The sequence below is a fragment of the Mauremys mutica genome, chromosome 2 (assembly GCF_020497125.1).
Source record: "Mauremys mutica isolate MM-2020 ecotype Southern chromosome 2, ASM2049712v1, whole genome shotgun sequence".
Lineage (NCBI taxonomy): Eukaryota > Metazoa > Chordata > Testudines > Geoemydidae > Mauremys > Mauremys mutica.
The window spans coordinates 64,833,114-64,856,550 of NC_059073.1; the positions used below are offsets into that span (position 1 = coordinate 64,833,114).

The 23,437-nt window shown below is 43.5% G+C and overlaps 1 protein-coding gene and 1 long non-coding RNA gene across 3 annotated transcripts; both read right to left on the reverse strand.

Annotated features, from left to right (window-relative positions):
* Nucleotides 1-7,166: 7,166 nt before the first annotated feature.
* On the reverse strand, nt 7,167-10,395 carry BHLHE22 (basic helix-loop-helix family member e22). The gene has a single exon (XM_045003177.1). It carries the CDS (start codon nt 9,714-9,716, stop codon nt 8,823-8,825), a length of 894 nt encoding a protein of 297 aa, XP_044859112.1. The 5' UTR covers nt 9,717-10,395; the 3' UTR covers nt 7,167-8,822.
* Nucleotides 10,396-13,570: 3,175 nt separating this feature from the next.
* Nucleotides 13,571-20,234, reverse strand: LOC123364429. 2 transcript variants are annotated; one of them, XR_006577103.1, is made up of 4 exons: nt 19,930-20,234; nt 16,991-17,098; nt 15,036-15,094; nt 13,571-13,795 (listed from the first exon to the last, which is right to left on the reverse strand). It is a non-coding gene; the product is annotated as an uncharacterized LOC123364429 (long non-coding RNA). The 2 variants fall into 2 exon arrangements; XR_006577104.1 differs by lacking the exon at nt 13,571-13,795 and adding an exon at nt 14,057-14,112.
* Nucleotides 20,235-23,437: the final 3,203 nt, after the last annotated feature.

The window sequence follows — 23,437 nt, forward strand, 5'->3', positions numbered from 1 at the left end:
GGTGAGTCAGTGTTAGATTATGATAACCATTGTTCATTTGTTAAAATACTCAGTCCTTTTAATCTTGCCCATCTTAAACCAGTCCTGAAGAGACAGTAAAGGAAGGAGATATTTCTGTAATGCTTATGGCAAAGTTGAAAGGTGTGAGTGGGTTCAACTCCGCCATTAAATTCATTTCCAAATGTGGCCCTCAGTCTTTGACTCCTGTATACCACTGAGTACAGCAAAAGGCATGACAAACTAAGGAAAACAATGTAAAATGTTCCAACCTTAATAGGTCATTAATTAAACAAATTTAAAAAATTAAATGTGGCTGTTGCTGTGGACCAGTGATTCTCAAACTTTTGTACTGGTGACCCCTTTCACATAGCAAACCTCTGAGTGTGACCCCCCCCCTTATAAATTAAAAACACTTTTTAATATATTTAACACTATTATAAATACTGGCGGCAAAGCAGAGTTTGGGGTGGAGGCTGACAGCTCGCAACCCCCCATGTAATAACCTTACGACCCCTTGAGAGGTCCCAACCCCCAGTTTGAGAACCCCTGCTGTACACCTTGCAACATATGGCCTTGTACTAGGAAAGCTGGCTTTTCTAAGAATCACTTGTCACTTGTCGTTGCTGGAATTCTTCAATTAGCTTTCTAATATGCAAGTCAAACATTGATGAGGACATTGTCTTTTGATTCTTAATGCGTACATATTTTTAACAGTTAGGCGTGCCAGTGTGGGTTTTTTGGAGATGTATTTAGCAGAAAGCAGACTTGCATAGCTTTGCTATATTTCAGAAATAAGTTTGCATAACATAATGTTTTCAAAACATTTACCTCGCTTTGTAAAGAAAAAAGGCCATAGTGGTTGGGACTTGATTAAATGAACATTTTTGAGTGAAGTGAAGTATCCTTGCTGTTCTAGAAGCTAGCTGTGTGAGTGAAAAATTAGTTGCTGACTGTACTGTATTTCATCTAGTATTGGTCTTGACACTAAATGCTTTCATAAAGTTATTTAAATTGTGTGTGATACTTTAAAATTACTCGGCACACCACTTTAACACAATATATGTTCAATTCAGATAAATAATGTTATTTTTAACTGTGACAACAGAGAAACTTAAGGTTAAGAAGAAATTTAATGTAACTGGAGTATTTTTCTGCCAGTTATTTTATTCTGCTAAATTTATATTTATAAGGACTATAGAGTGACAACTCAAGAAAATAGTAGAATTACAACAATTTTAGGTAAAGGTATCACTTCTAGAAAAGTTGGATTTTTAAAGAAATGTATATATTCACGAATAAAGTGCAATGAACAAGTAGCAAGAAATTTTCATTGCATCTATAGAAGCATTCACCATACAATTGCATATTTTTCATTTGCAAGGACTGAATTAAAATTAAATGTTGGATGCAATGAGATCTTTATCAGTTAATCATAAAACAGTTCTGTGTATTAAATTGCTTTTGCTATGCAGTGTGTTTCACTGCAATCTCAACTATGTACGTGATTATTTATAATGGTAGAAATACACTTGCCTTCAAACATTACTGTACGACAAAATAAAAAGTTCAAACAAATTGGTTTCATCTATACTGAAACTATTCCTCTGAAAGTTTAATAGAAGTTTTAATAATGATTTGGTGTAATTTTTATTAAAGTTGACCTAAATTGTTCACAATACATGTTATTTTCTTACCAAAACAGTAATGATTGGGAGTACAGCAGAGTTAAGAAAGTACAAGTTAACAGACCAGTAAGTATATACACTGTAAGACATAGCAATGATTTATTTTTGATCAGTTCATCTCACTTACTGCATCTCTTCTCAAATTGTTTAGTTGTTAACCTCATACTGTCAGGAAGTCTTTCCATTTCTATTTTCTTATTTTGTGGGCCATTTAATTCACTATTCAGTATGTAAATATTTTTCAGTGGTCGTCTAAAAATGAAATATTTACATCAGTGTAACTAGAGTCTCAGAAAAGGGGGAAATTTGTAACTACAATTCACTTAAAAGTCAGGATATTAAAGACTTGTACATGAAAAGTGGATGGACATTGATTGAGCAATAGATTAGAAGATTATCTTATGAAGAGGAATTCTGTTTGTGAAATGCAGAAACACTAATTGCTTCCTGATGTCGCTTGGTTTTGCAAGAGGACACCTTTTTACTTTTAATGCAGCAACATGCTTGAAAAATTCACTCTCAGAACATGGCTATATGTCCAAGAACACCACTAATTTTAATTGAGATTTTTAAATGATAGAATTTAGTATTAAACTTTGTGTTATCTGATTAGATTTTAATGCTGCAAGAGGGATAGTACTTTGCACTTATTTCCACGTGTGGGTTATGGCTTAAAACTTCCTCAAATTAAAATATTACACACCTCCAATTACTTTTTAGTCATCTGACCTCAGAATGAGACAGAGAGACCAGACAGTCCTAAAAACACCACCTTCTTCAGTAACTGTTTGAGTGGAATAAAAGAAATGGGGTTTCCTAATTAGCCAGTCTGTTAGCATGTTATGTCTGAATTCCTGGACCTAAATAGGTATATTGATATAAAAGAGAAGAGCAGTTAGCCATAAACAGAGATACTTGGATCTTAGAAAACGTTTGCAAATTATAAAGATTTGTAAAAATCCATGGTGAACTTTCTTCTGCAACTTCTTAGAAGAAATAATAACTGCTTTGGATAACTACTGATACCTTTCTAAGGTGTGATGAAGAGGTTAATTTACGGTTGACTAGCAGTCTGAGTGTCATTAATGTTTCAGTTTTGCCCCTAGTAGAAATGTATTTTTCTTTTCTATTTTAATCTGTGACAATTATATAAGGAAATGGTGGTTTATCTACAATGCATCATTTTGCTATAGCTTTCAAATCAGTCACAGATCTTATATGTGCAGATATTAATTTAACAATACAGCAGTCAAATGCTTGAAACAGATCATACATTTATTTTCACGTCTCTGAATCAGGGTGAGAGGACAAGGGCGAGTATGGGCTTTGGGAAACGTTTAACTCTTGCAAAGTTTGCATGACGATAGCCCGTCCAAATTAAAGTAAACCCATTAGAAAGCATTTCTATTAGCATGTTGAAATGGAGCTGATCTTTAGCCATTATTCTGTAGAGCCATGGGGTTGGGCTGTAGCTCACAAGCTTTTGCTCACTAGCAAATGTGCTGCAGTGTTTCTTCAGCAGCAGCAGCACTGACAACTTAGTTCCGAGTTACCCCTCAATGTACAGGAAAAGCCAAATCAAGCAAGCGCTTCCTGTGTACGGCAACTTGTCTATCGCGTGAAGCGATGGTACCTGATCTGCTTAACCCTTGCTACGCCTGAATGAATGATTAATATCAGTATTTTCTATGGGAAGGGAGAACCCATTACTGAACTCTGGTGAACGTTGCTCCACTCGATCCCACGAGGGTCTCTCGGAAGGAGCGCTGAAGGATCGGGACAGGTGAAGATTCAGGGAAAGGAAATAAATATTCTCCCTTGAGCTTCTGCCCCGGTCTTGCCTGGCACGGCGGAGCGTTAAGGGAAAAAAAGAAGTCCCGCGAAATAATTTTCCCTTCTGTCTACACTAACAAGCCAAATTCCAGAGAGTGCAGGAGCTGGAAACCCACCTGCCCCAAGAGAGCAAGAGCACTAAGGGGGAAATCCCAGTGGGGCATTTCCAGCTGCCTGATTGGCGAAAAGGAGGAGCAGTAATGAGCCCCAGGGAACTCAAAGCCCAGGACAATTAGCTGCACTACACAAGGAGAGCGGATTGCAATCGGTGGCAGCCTCTGTATAGACAGTGCAGCTAAAGAATCTGTGCTCCACATTGAAAGGCGAAGCAGCTTCGCTTCTCCATGGCAATCTGTTTAATTAATGCTTATATAAAACGGGCGATCTTGTTTTAAAAAGGGGAACCAAAGTCAGACAATCCAGCCCCTCTCAATTAACCTGGCCCTGCAACGGAGCCGTGAGCGGACTGACTTCCTTTAAAGTTATGTACCTGTCAGGCAGTGACTCGTCTGCCATCTGATTAAAAGCCCAGTTTAAAGCGCCCCTGAGGGCATCGGCAATGGGCGAAATCACAGTTATAAAGGATCCTGGCGATAGCATACGCACTAGTGGCTCATTTATTTTACCAACATCCCACTTTAAAAAAAAGTGTTAATTGCTGCAAACTTTCCCAGCACGTGGATAATTTACTTTGACGGCTGCGTTTTAATTAAAACCCAACTTATTTATGTTTTGATGTTTATGTTGCGCAATTTAATTACGTTTAGAGGCAGCACCGCATTCCCCTCCCCCCCTCCTAAATCACATTTTCATTAAAGGTTTGAATAAGAAAACTCACTTGACCACTATTCATTATCTCTTCCCCTCCATGCACACAAGTTCACTTACCCATTCATTTAGTCACTTACTCATTCCAGCAGATCTGCTGCAACTGCTGCCAGCCGGGCTGTGCACACTCATAATTATTTGTCAAAGTCTAGAGAGTGTATGATCCCTTTTTCTAGCGGTAATTAGTTACCATAGCATCTAATACGTAAATGTGCCCAGAGCACACCATTAACAGTTAAACGAAGGATTCAATTTAACACATGATTATATCTTTCATAAGTCATTACATTAGGAAAGTCAATGTCACTCATGCTGGGACAGTCGCAGGATTAGAACGGGGGAAAGGGCAGGGGATGGGGTGGGGGGGAGTCTGGCCTGGCAACCGAAGCTTAGGGGTGGTTTTGGCGAAGGCTGGTTGGATGGGCTCGGTTTGGCGGGGTGTTGGACACAAGCTCGTCCAGGGGCTGGTCAGTTCTGATCCTATTGGGCTCCATCAGGCAAGAAGGGGGGAAATCCCCCCACGCGCGCGCACCCCGCTGGTCTGACAGAGACAATGTGTAAGACCGGTTCCGCGTCAGGTCCCAGCGACGCGGCTGATTACAGGGGAATAGGCAAGAAGTGTTAAAAGCGGCACCGCCTCGGAAACTGTCACAGACTCGACAAAAAGAAGGTCAGATCAGTCACCCCCTGACAGGAGGCGCTGGCCACGACTGAAACGCGTTTTCTGCGCCAGCTCGGCTGATCCTCGCAGCTAACTCAGACTGGCGCAAACCAAGCTGATAAAAGCAGCTGGAGGGTGGGGGTTCTTGGAGGATTGCGCTGCAAAAAATACAACGTGAATTGAAACCACTAGGACGGCACCTGCGTGCACACAGCTAGGGAACGGTAGCGACATTGGTGGCTCAGAACTAGCTTTGATCTCAACTGCCAGCTCGGTCGTTTAAATGTCAAATTTCAGACAACTTAAGCTTCCCAAGTGAATGCCCGGGGAGAACCGCTCCGAGGGGGGTGGGGCTGTCGTAGCAAGTCGCTGCTCCCTAGCAAACTTTTGGTCACTCGTCAGCACGTGAAGGCACTTCCAAAGAGTGTCCCAGATCACAGGAACTAGCTCAGAGTCAGTTCCAGATCTGCGGAGAGCTCGGATCCGTGCAGGTTGTTAACAGTGCAGAGCAGCTGTTTTCCAGCCTAGGAGGGGATGTGGTTGAATTAAAGTAGAAGAACAAGCCAGACTTACTTAAAAACTTTGGCCCCACCCTTTGATTCATAAAGACACCCCACCCTCCAGCCTTCACTTTGCCTTCCATAGCAATGATCATCATAGCATTTCCACACGGGATTATTAAAACTGCTGGGAATCTTCCTTTCCCACTCCATAATTTGTTACGCGGTACTAATTGCAGCGAGAATTGAGAAACCAGCCGCACCTACCAGGGGACTATTTCAAGGAAGGCGCCTTTGTCATGAGAAATATGAAGCAGTAACTCTTGCAGCAAATGTGGCCTGAGATGTTAATATGCACACACACACACACGAGTCAGACGGGTAGCTGTGGTTAATTCCTAATCAGAATGATGGACAGCAGAGACAGAACAATACAAACTAATGGCTGTGTTGCTGATCACTTTACCCCTTGATTAAAGACACCCAATTATGGCGCAGAACAGTGTCGTAATTATGTTCCTTAATCACATCCAGGAGGTTTAATTGCCTTAACGATGTGTTTCATTAAATGAATTTAGGTATTATAGTCGACAGTTTTCATACACAGTTGTTTTCGAATTAACATAATATTAGACATCGTCATGGAAATTGTTTTAATAATCATAATTAGACGCACCCAGGCTTTGTCTGGTAAATGCTGAGAGACGGCTCTGCTTGCGCCTGGGGGCTGAGCTGCCCACAGCTTCGTGGCACTTTGCAGTTATGGTTCCTGAAAAGTTACAGGTTCTGATTAATCTCTTTGATGGGAAGTGGAGCGGAAAATATGTATCCCCTTCTACCGCGCTGGATGCCATTTAGGGCTATCATTAGAAGCTGACACTACCCAGCGCCAGTAAATGGAGCAGACTGGATGCAGCGGGCACATACACATAACCCCGACCCCAGCACGCTGGCGGTGGGTCTGGGCTCCACGGAGGAAAGAGCTCTAGTGCCGCCCTCTCGGGATGCTCAGGCTCCAGCCCAGCGCGGGCCATAGGCACTTCAGCACTGGGGTTTGTTAGTACTTAGAATCGAGCCTGACTGCTCTCCGGGTGCGACCAGCGAGCCGCTTTTGGACCGTGGGCTCGAGCTCCCAGAGAGTTTAAGGAACTGCAAAGAGGACCAAAAAACGTCTAGCCAACTTTGTGTGTGTGTTCCCTCCCCCCGCCCCATCCTGTAAGCAACTGCAGACCGTTACTCTTGTTAACAACGCCATATGTGGGAACATACCAAAACCCTAACAGCTTGCATCTTTCCAGCATTAGCTCCCTCCCAGACTGAGGTTTTATCGGCAGGCTGGAAGTGTGAAGAGAGCCTTCAATCGGCCTACGAGCAAACTTGGGGGCTCTTCTCTCTCTTCCTCGGCCTCTCACTACTGCTTTCATTTCTCTTTAATTGACACGGGGTTGACTCGTTGCAAGAAACAGGTGAATAACAACAATGGACCTGTGTCAAGAACGTGAATGCCACAGTCTCTGAGCCATACTATTTTTGTACGTTTAGCACACAGGCAAAGCGAGAGAGAGAGAAAGGGGATACTTCCCCCACCCCCTTCCTGGTACAAAGCACAGCATAATAAAAAGTTTGTTGAAAATATTTTAATAAAGATTCTTTCCGACATAAATACACATACAAACGATCGTACATTGCTGTCATCATCTGATTGACCTATTTAATATATATCACTCTTTACACATCCATGACCTGCCAACAGATCCATCACGGCTCCAATTTTGCCATCCAACCTGACAGTCCGAATTTGTATTATCTGCAAGTAGTGGAAAAGAGCAGGACTCCTTTTTGAAGGGGGGGGGGGAGAAGAGAGAATATCTTGATTTACAGATGGCAGAGAGCCACCCAGCCATGCAAACTCAGACTGAAAGCTCACTTTGGGTACAGGGACACTTTTTGCTCTTCTCCCTATTTTATTTTTCCTTAGATTAAAAAAAAAAAAGATTTCAGGCCTTCTGTAAATCAACCCAAAGTATTTCAATTTCAATAATCATCCACAGATAGATTAATTTACATACATATTGAGAGCAATTAAATTATACCTTTGGAAAAAATAAAATAATAAAAAGAACACAGCGCCTGGGAACACATGAGCTTGGCAAGTGTCTTTCCCCCCCCCCCCATAGGAGCTATTGCTTTGATGCCTTGTAAAAGTAAATAGCTATTACCCTTTATAATGCAAAGAACCCCCTTTTTAAAAAGTTAGTTAATTGAGAATTAAGAATACATCTTTCCTGTGATTTTTGGACTGAAGCAATTTATTAAAGCTCAATTTAAATACAGGGATGATGCAACTTAAAATCCAGACGACCTTTCATAAACCTAAGCAGCTTCGATACAGCAATAGTTCTGCGTATACGTTGTTGGCAAATAAACGTTTTAAACACTTGGCACACAGTTTTAGTTAATCCATAAAACAGAATTTTAGAAGCATTTAAAAAAAACTGCACATAAGACCCGTGACCTTAACACATGATAAATATTGTTGGCATGGAAGGGTCCTTGAAAGAAGAACAAATAAATATCATGTCTTGTTTATACATCATTGCAACGTGGAAAGAAACAAGGTGCACATAAATATTTGTTTTAAAAATGCAATACTTTCAGCCACACGGAGTAGGGTGTTAGTTTTTCTCTTTCTCTCTTTAAATCACTCTCGCCAAAACTTCGCGCATTTTCACAGGATCAAAGTTCAGAGACAATAAAAAATACAAGTCAGTCTTTCATAGCAATGGTTCAGTCTCTTGGTTTCGTTTAAATAAGAAGTCTACATTTCAAGTTTGTTTGGCGCCTGGCTCAGCATCGAAACAATTGGTTGCAAGTGCTCCTTCTGATTTGTCTGAATGACCATGCAGCCGGAGCCCCCGCCACCCGCACCCCAGCCAGCCACCCCCGGTCCTCAGCTCGCTGGAGCAGAGTCCCCGAGTCCCAGTAAGCGACATTTAAATACATCAGCCGAGGAGGGGGGGGGGCTTCCTTTTTCCTCCCCCGGCTGCTATTTCTCAGCCTCTCTGTGTCCCCACACACATACACGCGCGCACACACACACACACACACACACACACAATTGCGATTTTTTACTTCGCTGAGGTCTTGGTTGCGATCAAGTCACCACTTCCACGAGGAAAGCCCCCAAGCCCACCCCCGGCCCTTTCCAAAAAAGGAAAAAAAACCCATAAGCCTAATAACCACGAGAAACGGAGGATTTAGCTTAAGTCCTTGCCCCGAGTCCCTCCCGGCCAGCTCCTTGCCCTGCCCGGGGCTTTAAGGCTTCTCCGTGCACTGTTTGCAGAGGCTGGAGGAGACGCTGTTGAAAATGGCACATTTCTCCGGGCAGGAGCTGGCAGGGGGCAGGCCGGCGCTGAAGGGGTAGCCGGCCGCCGGCTCGTAGGCACCGAGGGCTGGGTGCAAGGCGGCGGCCGCGGCCGCCGCTGCCGCCGCCGAGCTGGGCAGGGAGGCGGCCGAGATGGCCTGGCCCTGGTTGAGATAAGCCACCAGGCGCCGCATCTCCTCCAGAGCCTGCGCCTGCATGAGGATGTAGTTCTTGGCCAGCAGCAGCGTGGCGATCTTGGAGAGCTTCCGCACCGAGGGGCTGTGCGCGTAGGGGATCACCGCCCGCAGCTCGTCCAGCGCGTCGTTCAGGTCGTGCATCCGCCGCCGCTCGCGGGCGTTGATGTTGAGCCGCAGCGCCTTCTGCTCCTTCGACTTCTTGCTCCCGCCCAGGCCGTGGCTGTTGGAGCAGCCGCCCTCGGCCGCCTTCAGCCCCCCCCCGGTGCCCCCCGCCCCGGGCGAGGCGGCCCGCGGGTCTCCCCCGCGCAGCACCAGCTCGCAGCGCCCGTCGCTGTCGTCGTCGGGGCTCTGCTCGCCGCCGCTGCTCTCCGCCACCGAGCTGCGGCTGGTGCTCTCGCCGTACTTGCCGCACACCGAGCCGGCCGGCAGCGCCAGGGGGTCGCCGGCCCCCAGCCCCGCCCCGGGCTGCAGCAGCCCCTCCGCCTCGCCCGGCTCGAAGCAGCTGAGGGGCGAGGGCTGGCGCTCGCGCGGGTGGCTCAAGTCGAGCCCCGGGGGCGCGCGGAAGGCGGCCTCCATCCTCGTGGCCGAGGCGCCGAGACTCTTGTGGAACAAGTCCTCCTCCGCGGCCAGGCTGAGCGCCCGCTCCATGCTGCCCGCCGGGCTCCTCCGCCGGCTCCCGCTCCCCCTCGCGCTCCTCCGCGTCGCCTTCGCTGCTGGCCGCGAGCTCTCACCAGGGGATGCGCTCGGGCATTGTGAGCTGCGAGCAGCCCCCTCGTCCGCCGTTTATCTTGCTTGGCTTCACCTTCAAGAGATTTCCGGCCCCAGCAGCCGCCGCCGCAGACGGGGGAGTCTTTTACATCATTAGCTCGGCGAGTAGGTTATTATGAGGAAGACTCGCCTGTTGGGACAGAGCTCGCTACCCAATCAGGTTAACGTTTTAATTAATAGGATTAAAGCGGTAACAAACAAGCCCAGGCGCTAGCTGGCCCTGAGTCTGAAGAGTTTCATTGCCCAGGTCTGAAGACAGGCAGCAGCTAGAGCTTTATAAAAGGCGCCTGCTCTATTATTCTCCCTGCCATCTGTAGACACGGCTCCACGCATATGTTTGCAAGACGTTGTGTCCTGTTAGGAGCCCAACAACTGCCTTTAGCTTGACATGTGTGGCGACTTTCACTCATCAATGAGCACACTAACAGCCCTGCTCGGAGCTCGGGATGTGCCTCGCCTCCTTCAGCAAATGACGGAGCTGCACTGCGGAGGTGCCCACTCGAGCGCTCTCCTGCAAGTGCTGCGAGCACACTTCTGCTAACTTAGCAAGAGAGAGTCACTCCACCCCTCCACCCCCCGTTTACATGGACTTAGCTCTCCCAGCGGAAAGGGAGCGAGCGCGTGGAACAGCAAAAGCGAGGCTGCTCCTTGCTGACTCGCCATAAAAGTTCACCTTGGCGTCGGACAACACAATCGTTTTTCTCCCGTTCAGAACAAACTGCAAGGTGCTGCTTTTCTCTGCCCCCTCCCCAACTTTACAGTTTTCCACTCGCAGATTTGCTACTTCGTAGTAATGACCCCCCATGTTTCGATAAAAATAAAAGCATCAGCTTTAAAATAAACTAATTTGGGGGCAAATAATAATAGTAATTAATGACCAGCTTTTCTAGCGATTTCTTCCTTATAATGAGGGTACTTTACAAGGACGGTCCTGCCTATCTCAGAAATGAGGGGTAGTTTGTGCATCTGAATGTATCAGATCAACTTGAGATCAAGTAATTCATTAATATTATCCGCCATGTATTTCTATTTCTTAGGCTTCAGCTAAAACTCTTCACCTTAAGGCCCACTTTCCTTCCAGTCGAGCTCTCCCACTGAAGTGTAAACACATGTACTTGTCTAAAATGCGTCCTGCTGATCCTCTAATAATAGAGACAAGCAGCCCTTTCTGCTTTTATTGTAATCGCATTGAAAGCACATGGTATTTAGAGGCAGGTTTTCATTCTTATGACATCAGTAAAAACAATATTCCCCAACACCTCCAGTGCACCATTCAGTTGCGGCAGAATTACCGAAGGCTCTGAAATTTTTGGTTTCTCTGGTTTCATTAAAAACCTTTTAATTGTGTCTTTCCGAGATGGCCCCAGGTGTTGGACTCTTTTCATTACATTTTGCTCTAATGTGATGAAATTCTAATTCTCTCCTTACCATATGGTTAAATTTGCCCACTGAGAATTAGTTGAAAAAGGAGAAATAATCTATTAATCTCTGTAATAGATTCACAAATGAGGTTCGCCACAGAACCTGGTTTTGAATGGTAATATCAGAACAGTTGGGTGCCTTGTTTCAGGAAAAGAAAGGACCAGGCTACAACAACAGAGACGTTTGAATTTTCACCTGTAAAGAATAAAAAGAAGCCAAGCTGCAGATTTTCAAAGTAATTGACTGAGATTTCATCTAGCAAGGACATGGCTACAATACAGCCTTCAGTCTCCTTGTGTCTTTATATTTAAAATGAACAAACCAACCCAGCACTCCGCCCCACACCCTATTCAGCTCCACCCCACCCCCATCCTCACCCAAGTCTAGCACTGATTGAAACTCAAAGTGCACATTCAAATCCAGTTTCTTTTTTATAGATACTTCTGTTAATCTCTATCATTATTAATCCAAAATGATCCATTATGTCCCAGACCTGAGGAAGAGCTCAGTGTAAACTCGAAAGCTTCTCTCTCTCACCAACAGAAGTTGTTTCGGTAAAAGATATTACCTCACCCACCTTGTCTATTAATTCAAAGGCATTTTAGGTTTATTGTTTTCCAATTAGCAACTTCATTTTCACTGGGATCATAAACAAAGAGCTTGATAATTTCAATAGGTTTTTATCTGTTTAATATCAACTTGTAAAACTCATTTGATCACTTAAGGATGGCGAATACTATTATTGTAATTTGATGGTTTAAGGAGAACCTTTTACTGCTCCCAGTTTGTTTCGTCGAAGAGAGGCTTTCTGCGAAATCTCTCTGGCTGATATATGGCTTCATTAATCCTGCCTTTCTCTTTTGCTTGAAACTTTTCGGATGGTGTATTCACCTGCTCTGTAAGCAGTTTGGGAGCTGGACGACTGAATGGCTCTGATGTTGGCTCAGTGTTAAAGAGATTTCATCATCATCAGAGTCCTGATCACAGAACTAGGGGATGGTTATCGGAGTGATTAATGCTTTGTCATGCTTTGGACAGGTGCAACACGCATAATGGACAGGTGCAACTAGTATAAGGTCACGTTATCAACAATGATATTTAATAAACCTAGTTTTGTAATTTCCGAGTGGGCCATAGCTCTTTTCCACTTTCTGCCATCATCCGGGATGTCGGTGCTTACCTGATTAAAGACAACATCATCTATCTAGCTATAATCTTCCTTTGTTTTCTTTCTCTGTCTGTCTCTACCTCTGATATGTATCAACCACCTTTCTGTTCATTGACTCTTGATCTGCCCTACTTAAGTGTTCAGACGGTCTATCAAGCTTCAACTTATATTTACTACCTCCCCCCCCAAAGCCCCCACCTTCTTCCAGTCGCATTTGGTGTGAGCCATCCTGGATCACACTCCTCTGGGCTCCCTGAAGAAGGTGGCTGTTTAATAGTCACCAGTAACTTTGGTTTGGAAGCAGGCAGAAGAATTTATAGAAGCTTTAAATGCGGGGCTTATAAAAAATACCCGAGGAATGGTCTTTGAGGTTTATGCACTCGTAAACTTTTGCTGATTGCTTCTGGGAAGTTGTCAGGCATTTAACACTGCATTTATCTTACGGTGCAATGAAAACACATCTGCCCAGTGTCTCGTTACCTGGTTTAATTGTGACACAACCCTATGTCACTGACTAGACTTCCAGCTCTTTCATTATGTCGGTAGCAAGCAGCCGGGAGCTGAGGTGAAGAAGGGAAGGAGACGAAACGCCCTAACAAATCAGACAACTTCGCCGTTATGCCCAAGAAGCATAAACTGCGGGTGAACTTTCCTGTACTGCGGGGCGGTGCTTCAATTTGCAAGAGTGGCGAGCAGAGAGGCTGAAGAGAATTATGCCCATTTCAGGAAAGCATGGTCGGGCTTTCGACAAGTTTATTTCTCTGAAGTTTGGCTGTGAGCACAGCGTCCCTGCCAGGCAGCTTGCCCCAAATATTAAGCTGTACTCTGTAAAGCACTAAAATAAGAATCACTTTAAATGATAATGGCCTCAGAGATTACACAATTTATTACTGAAAACGTGAACGCAGATTTTTTTTTTAGGTGCACTGGAGTATGAAACTAGCTAGATCTTCACCTAATGAACAATTTCTAAAGCCCCGGGTCCTAAATTTCAAGCGTTGGAGGGGGGATCAGAAAACCCTTCCAGTAAACAGGTCGCCGAGTAGCGCATAAAGTTGTGTATTCCATTTGCTATAAAACTCTCAAGAAAGCCAGAATCTCCCATTTATGTCTGGATATACCCAGAAGTTTAATGATAGCGAGGCATATTTTATAAAGATTAAGACAGTTTCATTGCAGCCGGAGAGACTACGGTAACTCCCCAGAGCTTTGAAATGCTTTGGAAATAGTCAGCATTTCACTGATACCAGAAGAATAACTCTCTGATCAAACTAATATTAACACGAGATTCAAGTTTACTCCTCTCTGGCCGCACTAAAGACTTCATCAGTGTGTCCCCACACGCGGCCACATGGATTTGACACTGAACCTACATGAAAGGAAAGCCAAATATCAAGTTTAAATATTTTGTAATAACCCCCCAATGTACAGTATTTTCTTTATTTTCCCCACAGTTTCTTCCATTCTCGAGATGCTTGTAGCTTCGTCGTAGCAATATCTTGTTAAACATTTCATTGACTCTTAGAGAACCATCAACCCAGTCCGGAATAAAATAGCTATTTTCACTAAATTACCAGCTTCTCCTACAAATTCGTCTAGAAGTGTGTGTGTCGCAAAATTACACTACTGTACCTGAATGTCTGGCCCTTGACAAATCATGTTGTGTCTCAACAACTGGGGAAAGATCTGTTTTTTTGAAAAGAGCGCAGAGAGTAAACAATCCTTACAAAACCACACCTTGTGAAATGTCCCCATGTGCCTGATAGCTTACACTGAAATATTTTGGACAATAATTGGGCCCTGCAATCACCCAAAGGAATTTCATGTGCTTTATGGGACATGTTTATAGCTTCAATTGCTTACAAACGTCCCAAACCCCAGCGAGTAGTTAGTCTAAGATAAGAAAAAGAATAAACTTGAAGTTTTGTTGCTATGGAGAAAATTCTGTTTTGTGACTCAAATCTACCTCTAATGCTTACCTCGATCTCCCCAACCCAGGGCTAAGCAAACGTTGGCCAAATAACTTCTTTTGTAATTAAAACGATACAACTAGCTGTTCATTTGTCAGTTTCAAGGCACAATAGGAGGGTTAAGAAAAGCCCGATAGAAGGGAGACTTTCCCAGTCAGGATGAGAATCCCTTTTGAAAGTCAGGAATCATGCCGCATCATCTGAGACTTTGAAAAGTGTTTTTAAAGCACCTTAGGTATTCAAAGCTTACGCGCCGGTTGTTGAGAAAGAGGGCAAAAGGATCAAAAGGGACTTAACGCGTGTGTATTTCTGCGGAGTATCCCCAACAGTAAATCCCCTACAGGAGGGGAGTTGTGGTCGGGTACAGCTAACCATTCTTTACTACTGTAACTTTTGGAGCAGGTTTGCTGTTCGTTATACTGCAAATGCTAATCCAAAAATACACCCTCCTAAGGGACATTTCTCCCCACAATTAGTTTTTCACGCGAAGGTCAGAAAACTGCACTGAGTAGGAAACTGTGGATGTAGTTTAGCGATCAATTTCATTGTGATTAACAAAAGCAAAGAGCAATTTTTTGGTGTGCTTGACACTTCACCTTTACAACAGAAATACCTAACCTCCTTTAGTTGTGCACTAACCGTTATCCAGATGGGAGGACTGGGAATTAACTTCCCTACATTTTGGACAGAAAGAAAACCTGTGGGATAAAGTGAAAACACTGGTGTAATGTGATGGCATTGTTTTTAAAATGCACTGTACTTAATAATACTTCATTATCGCAGATTAGATATAGGGAGGAAGTATTCTGTGCCCTTTATTCACTGAATAGCAATTTCATGTATAGCAGTCGGTCTGGTTTGACTCACACCGCAGTCCTTTCCCCTCATAAAGTTATGGGATGCTACAGTTTTTCTTTCATTGATGATTAAACTTTAAAGGAAACTCTGACGAGGAACGACACAGCTACTAAGGTGTTTGACTTGGCGATTTAAAATCCACAGCACCATCTCCTGGCAAATGGGGGAATAGTTTAATTTAAAGCAAGTAATTCCTTTGGGGGTATTCCATAAGAAATTCATGAAGTTCAAATAAAGATAACCAGTCTTGATCTCCAGTTACGGAAAATTGAGTCTAGGAACTTCTTTCTACAGCAGCACTCTAAGAAGATTTTTTGTTGGTATGGCTAATGGAAACATTATTTCCTCTGAAGTCTGTTGGGTGAATGGATATTATTGGAAGACAGACACAAGCCTTTCCAGAAGTTTTGCATAAATATATTTATATATAGGCACTCCATTAAATGTATGTCTCTGAAATATACATTGCATGGAGAAAAATGATAATATTGTTTTTGTGACAGCATTCAAACCCCTTATATGTGGTGCAATAAACCTGTCCAGCCTTTAGGCTGAGAGTTTCAAGTGAGCCAAAAAGAATTAGTTGCCAGATCCCACTGGAATTCAATAAACTTCATTGTCCTTTTGAGTAATTAAAGATATGGCCAACTTCATATATATGATGCATATTCAGTAGTTTATTAGTGAGAACTTGTTACCTCTTTTTCCAAAACAAAATAAAAAAAAAAAGATAGTGAAGACCCTGTTTAATCCATCTAATCTAATACCCTGTACTGTTTGTTCCCTGTACTATATACTCCAGTGCTTTGTCTAGTCCAGCTTTAAATGACTGCTGATTGAACTTTCATTAGCAGACTGTTCCACTGTGTAATTGAGCTCACCCTTAGGATATTTTTCCTGATATTCAGCCTAAATTGTGTGTTGCCTAATTCCAGCCACTTGCTCCTGCCTTACTTATAGCCCCTTTAATACTCAGGACAATTAATTCCTCAATCTCCCTCTATATACCTGTGGGGCAGATCCTCAGTTGGTGTAAATTGACATAGGTCCATTGAAATCAATAGACAATGACAATTTATACCATTTGATATTTTGCCCCATAGTCTATCTGCAGACTTAATCCCACTCTCTGTATTCAGACTGGACTCTTACTGAGGTGAAATGGTGCATTGCCATCATAAGAAACGTGGGATTGGGCCTCTATAGACTTTGTGTGGCCAAGCTACACATATTTAGTTCTTTTAATATTTCATTGCAAGTCAGCTCATTTAGCCCTTTAATATTTTTTCTTCTGTTCTTGAGCTCTCTCCAGTTTGTCAACATCTTCCTGGTATTGAGGTGCTTACACCTATAAACAGTCTCCTAAGTGCCTTCTTATCTGTGTAGTACAGACAGATGGGCCTCTATCACTTCCCTGTCTCTATGTTAGAAGCCCAAAAATCATATTGGATTTTTTTTGGTCACTGTGAAGCACTGCAATCTCCTACCTAATTTTCCTGCAACCCATACATCCCTATGTGTACGTAGGCATCCACGTACAATACATCTACTGTGCTCTCTTCAGCCACCATTTTGCAATTATATAAAAAAAATATGCTCATGTGCAGCATGTTGGCCTCTTTATAAATCCATGCTGCTAATTGGCCGTGATTCCACTCTCCCTTAGGTGCTTAGAGATTTTTTTTCCCTTTTAATACTATTTCCACTATATTACTACAGACTGAAGTTAGACTTACCAGATGGTATGTGACAGGATCATTCTTTCTCTTCCTTCCCCACTCTCCCTTTTTTAAAAGACCAGTAATGCTGCCTTCTTTCTAAATCTTTCAGACCTCCCGAGTTCTCTGTAAATATTTAAAAATAATTGTGTGTGGTTAGGTAAGTTCATTAAATAATTCCCTTTACACCTCAGAATGCTCATCATCCAGACTGGCTCAGTTTCCTGTATTACATTGTTTCCAGTATCTTCTTACCTACTTTCTATCAACAATTATAATAACCATCATGTCTCTATTCCTAATTGTTTTTACTGCCTTTCTTTATTTTTCTAGAAAATGCAATTCAGTAGTTCTGTTATTTTGGAATCATAATTAATTTCATTATCCTCCTCATAGACTAATGGGTCTATTTTCGCTCTAGTAATTTTCCCCTCCTCTTTATATTACATATAAATAAAGGCTGATTTAAAATATATCTTAAATAGTGACTCCAGGTACTGTATTGAAAAATATACAAATGAATCCTAGGGACTCAGTTATACTCTATAAATAAGGCAATTTTATATGTTTAATAACTTCCTGTGAACATAAAATGTAAAAAAGTGTGTTGAAGAAATACAGTTCTCCAAGAGACACACTCCATATATTTAATAGAGAAGATACAGCTTTGTGTTTTAAGATGAATTAAAATTGTAGATCATTGCCCCTTTATATCACCACAGCCACAATACCAAGTTACAAAAAGAACAATGGTTTTTCCTTGGATTACTTTACTAAATTCATACTTTAATCTTTTGGTAGATGTTGTTTTTCAAGCATACTCAGATGTCTGATTGTCAGCTTTATATCTCAGGAAGTATTCCCAGCAATTCAGGTACAGTAAAGTATCTATCTCTAGCAAGTCTCAGTGCACTATATAACTTTTATAGTTATTATAAAAAATAATTTATTGAAAAAACTTAAACCTTTTCCAACTCAACTGACTTTTGATTTAAATGTGTGCGCTCCTGGTTATGGTAATCAGTTGTGCTGGATACTTTTTTCAGAATTAGGTTTGCTGTTTATATCACACAAAGTTTAGATGATATGAGAGTAACATCCTTTAAAAGATAGCATGTAAACAGAAACAGAGAAATCTCAACCTGTGTTTCACTGTTACATTGACTGGAATTGCACTTAATACAAGGTATAGGAACTTGTCTCTGCTGTATGTCATAGTTTTTCTCTTGTGTGTTATTGCAATTTGCCTTCACTGTAGTATAAAGACTGGAACCCAGCAAACCTGGCTACATTCAGACTGGACCCCATGATAGTAATGGGGAGATAACAAATTATTTGACATTATATAGTCTTTTTTTCCTTTTCTGTTATAACTTTTTATTTCATTTTATTATTTTTACATACACTATATGCCATATGGACCTGTTTCACGGAGGGGGTGAAATGATGGTGTTAATCCTTATTGTCGTCAAACATGTCATGAGACCTTTACATTATAGCAGAGTTCACAGCCAAGAGGAAAACACCTTGTAACAGTGCCCAGCCCTTATTAATACTGCACTGCTATGTTATGTTCTTTTTGAGCCAAATTATTGGGCTGGGGTTTAACTTGTGCCATACTCCAGAGTGTTGCCAACTAAAGCCACAGTCCTACAGCTGGTTCCGGATGGCCAGTGCCCTGGTGATGGAAATTAAAAGATACCACACTCTCCCTCTCCTACTGTAGGAAGCATAGTGAGGCACAAAGAGATGGAGAAGGAATATTGCCATGCTGTGGTGATCTCTGGATGCTGGAATATTATATCTAGGTGTAATTTAGAGCAGCCTTTGGATTGCTCTAAGTTGTAATAGAGGCTGAACTGGTTCCTTGACCAGCCCGAGGATCAGAGGGACCACAAAGTCAGTGTGCTGCCCACTGCCCTATCACTCTCTTGGGTCCTGTAGCAAGTGCAGTCTGGATGGACCTGATGATTAGGACTAAATAATATATGTGAAAAAACGCAACACCTGATTTTCCATAGAAAACATTCATATTTTTCAATTTGTTGTCAAGTGTTTGTGTAACAAAGACACAGTTCCTTCCCTCCCCTCGGCAAACTTGAATTTCAGTTACCAAATACCTTTTGCACAACTTCCTTTCTGAGAATAAGAAACAGTGAGCAGAAAATGCCTGAGGGCTGACAAAAGCATTTAACATTCCATAGTTCTTAACCAGGCTGTCATAGAGACTTACTGATGCCCTCCTTGCAATATTTATTTGACTGTTCCTGTAGAAGAATGCCAGAGGGGCGGGGCTGAGTGGAATTACAGATAGAATCCACCACAGTGACAGGAATCATTTAAAGTTCAAGGTGGCACTAACATCTAAACTTATTTATTTCTAACTGATGGGGTTTTATTTTTTGGCTTCTTTCCCCCCAGACAGTCACATTTGGACAATGGATTTCTTGGCTGGGTTTGTGATATGTAAACTAGGTTTAAAACAAACTGTGCTGCTTGAGGCAAGGCTGGATATTGTACTCTGCTGTCTTAAAACTATGTGTAGGAGGTAGTATTTAAATTATGATCTGTATGGCACTGATGCCCAGGTAGAGAGCCTCTTTCCATCCCTACTCCCCTAAATACACACAGCTGCATAGCAGCAGGACAGGATATAGGAGAAGAAGGGGCTGGCTAATATATTAATCAGTATGCAATAGCCTATTGTGCCCCACAGGTCTCATGCCTGGGCCTGTAAGGTTCCTGGGGTTATCACACTCCAACCCTCCACCCAATGGCTTACTAGTATTAGTTAGCACTAGCACACCTTGAAGCCCAGCTCGGACAGAAGGCTCTACTCCTCTGGCCTGATTGGGAGCTCCTGGAGCTCCTGATTGGGCCTCTCCCTTATTTAAGCCAGAAGGAGGAACAGGAAGTCACCTGTACAATTGGGTTCCATCATGCTTTGCACTACTTACCCAGTGCTGTCTCTTGAACTCATGGCTTACTGACTCAGCCTAGTATCTGACTCTTGGCTCTAGATCTCCTGATTTTGAACATTGGCTGGTGTGGAGGCCTGGCCCCCTGCCTTGTGCTACCCAATAGGCCTAGATGCCTATGTCCTGGCCCTGACAAGCCTTAAAGGAGTATATTTAGGATCCAGCCCTTGCAGTCCTGATTTTTTTAAGTGCAGAGACTCTGCCTGTGTTGGTGTGGCCTTGCATGTATGATGTGTGTGAGGTCACACTGTGAGAAGATGTCTATTTTACTCTATAAAATGGCATCCTCCATGTGGCATGACCTCACACATACAATTCCAGAACACCATTCTGGTGTGTTCTGGCCCCACTACACTAGCTAGAGCGTATGCATTAGATGAGATATATGCTACTTCTTTCCAAGGGCCAAAATTCCCTGCTGTTTCTCTGTCTCTAAGGGTTCCATCATCATAGAATCTGAGTAGCGGGGTCTGGATCCACAAAGGGACATAGGCTCTGCAATGCTTAACCTTTAGGTACCTTGAAAAATCACTGGAATCCACAAACCCTGACTTAGTCACCGGGGCTCCTATATAGGCACCTGAGAATGGGATCTACAAAAGCCAGTATGGTGTGAGGCAGGTTGGTAATCTAGCCAATAGCAGATGCCAATGAGAGGGATGCAGCCTAAACTCCACCCCAGCCCTGCCCTGCCCCCCGAGTTCATCACCTGTCTCTGCTTAGGAACCACAGCAAGGAACCCTCTCTTGGAGTCATGCTTCTAAGTTGCTTCTTGCAAGAACAGCAGTGGTGCATATCTGACTCCACACAAAACAGCTGAGGGTGTCTCCCTTATATCCTTGAGCCCAGTAGATGGAGTGCTCACCTGGGATGTGGGAGAACCCCTTTCAATTCTCCCCTCTGCCTGATGTGGAGAAGGGATTTGAAGAGGCATTTCCCACCTCTCCGGTGAGTGCCCTAACTCACTGGACAATACAGTCATGCCCTCTGTCACTGGTCCATAACTTCCTAGATCCATCCCAGAGCCAACTGGGTAATGGCCAAGCTGTGAATGCAATAAAAGAAAGGCTTCCAAAGGAAATGCTGTCAGACTGCCAAATAGGAGTGACATTAAGCCCAGCAGTGATTTAACAAAAAGGATCAGGACAGATCAATCAAATGCAGGAAATAAAGTTTCAGAAACAGATTCTGATCTCAGTAACAGCAATGTGTCTCTGGAGATACACTGGAATTGCACCAATGTAACTGAGATCTGAATCTGGCACAAAGGGTATAAGCACCATCATGTGTGCCAAGTTTTCTGATAGGAGTGATTGATTAAACCTAGGTGAATTTTTTCTGTCCACAGCAGCTGTAGAGCAAATTTGCCCTGACTCTGTCAATTATCCTTATCAGAGAATCAGAATCAACAGTATTAATATGATAATGTGTTAGGGGTTCATACTTCTCACTGCTCCTGGTTTTATGCTACCAGAATAATGTTGGGTTTCTCTTTAAACATGGATCCAATATTTCCCAGTGAGTTACCCCTATAGTAAATTTGACACATGGTGATGAGCAATGCCAATATAAAGGAATAACTAAAGTTACTCGCTGTAAGGGAAGTACCCACAGTGCTGCAAATGATATGCCGTGACAGGGGAAGAACCTGCCTTTACTCACTAGGGTTGGGGTAAATAAGAGGACATAACAGTCAGCCAAACAATGCTTACCAGAGCTATTCTGCTAGCAGTTGTAATGTAACATACTGCTGTTCCTTTAGTTCCAATCCAGCTACCACTGAAGTCCATGGAAAGCCTATAAGGCCCAGATGTACAAAGGGATTTAGGCACCACTGCAATCTACAATACCCCAACTCAGCTGCCACCTAACCCTGTACATACCTAAACTCACTAGGCACCTAAAAGTTTGCTGTAAAAGTCCCCTAGGTATCTACATTTCTGCCTCAGGGCACATGTCAAGATGCTTATCTCACAAGTAAGCCTCAAGGCAGGTGAAGATAGACAGGGAAATGCCTATCTTGCCTGTGGGGCCTAAACAGGCTTGCCTGCTCTGAACACACCAAACTCCTCACCAAAGAGGAGCAGGCCTTCCCTGCTAAATGTTAGCCCAGCAATTAGGAAGTTCCCTCAAGCTGTGGGGATGCCGGTTCAATTCTTGCCTTTGCAGAAGGAGATGAGATTTGAAGAGGGGTTTCTCAGCTGGGGCCCCTAACCTGTGGGCTATTCTGATGTGGGAATTTCTACTGTTGAAGCTGTTCCACTTTGCATAAATAATTAAATATCCATTAACTGTCTTCCCATGCACAGGGGCAGAGGGCTCCCAAAATGGAGGAACTGCTGTAGTTTTGTTGTGTGGCGTATGGTCAGGGTGACAGGGCTCTCTATTCCCTGCATGTCTAGGAATCTAGTGTCAGGAACCGAGGCATGGGAGTCAGGTCCAGTGGTTAGAGCCATGGGCAGTCAGGCCTGAGGGGTCCCGTCAGAATCAGCAGCCAGATTCCAGAGAGGAGGGTCAAGCCACAGTCAATAGCCAGGAACCAGAGAGCAGGGACGAGGCAGGGTCTGTCTCAGAAGCAGATCAGAGATCTGCCTTGTTGCATGCAGAACTTCCTGGTACGCCTGCCAGGGTTAGGTCAGGACCAATCAGAGGTCACAGAAGGAAATACAAGTCTGTGGGCAGCACTTCCAGCAATGACTGGTCTCCTAGGACGTGTGGGGCATTGAATCTGCAAAGGCTGCCTGGTGGTGTGGAAGCACTGGCTGCCTACAGCGCCCCAGACTTGGGTTTAAGTCCCACAGATCCTCCCATCCAGTTCTACAGGTACTCACCACAGTGAGGCCATACTCAGTGGCTCTTGAATGATGGGGATAAGGTCAGAGAATCTGCCACTATGGTCCTTTCCCCTGAGGAATGGAGGCTCTAGGGTGGAATTCTAATCCACCCCAGTTTGGAATGGTTTTGCTCCCACTTTGTGACTTGTCATGGGAGGATTCTTCTCTCTTTTACTCCCACAGAGCTGAGTTACTCCAGCTTGGTACCCGGGGCAAGATTTGGGTCAAAGTGTTAAGAACTATAAAGAACAGGGAAATCACACTGAACAATACACTGAATCCCTGTGTAGCACCAAATAGTTAGCTCATCATCCGTCACCAAGCAGCTATTTCAGAACAAGCCCCATGCGTGTTTAGGGTTGTATGGCAGTCACAGAAAGAAGATGAGCTTAAAGGCCCCTCCAGAGTAAAGTCTGTGTGATACAGCTCAAGCAGAGTCTGACCCACACCCAAACATGCCTGGACTGTCTCAATTACAATTGAGCTAGGGGACTCGGTTACAACATAGTTGCTTCCTGAAATTGTTACCAGGTAGGATTTTCCAAAATGCTCAGCCTGGATTACCAGTGCTCCCGTTGAAGTTGGTGGGAGCAGTTAGGCCAATGGGGGCACTTCTGAAATTCCCACCCATAATACTCTTCCAATTTGTACTG

What these genes read in the sequence shown, in the direction of transcription:
- BHLHE22 (XM_045003177.1), bottom strand. Translation starts at nt 9,716, where the DNA reads ATGGAGCGGGCGCTCAGCCTGGCCGCGGAGGAGGACTTGTTCCACAAG.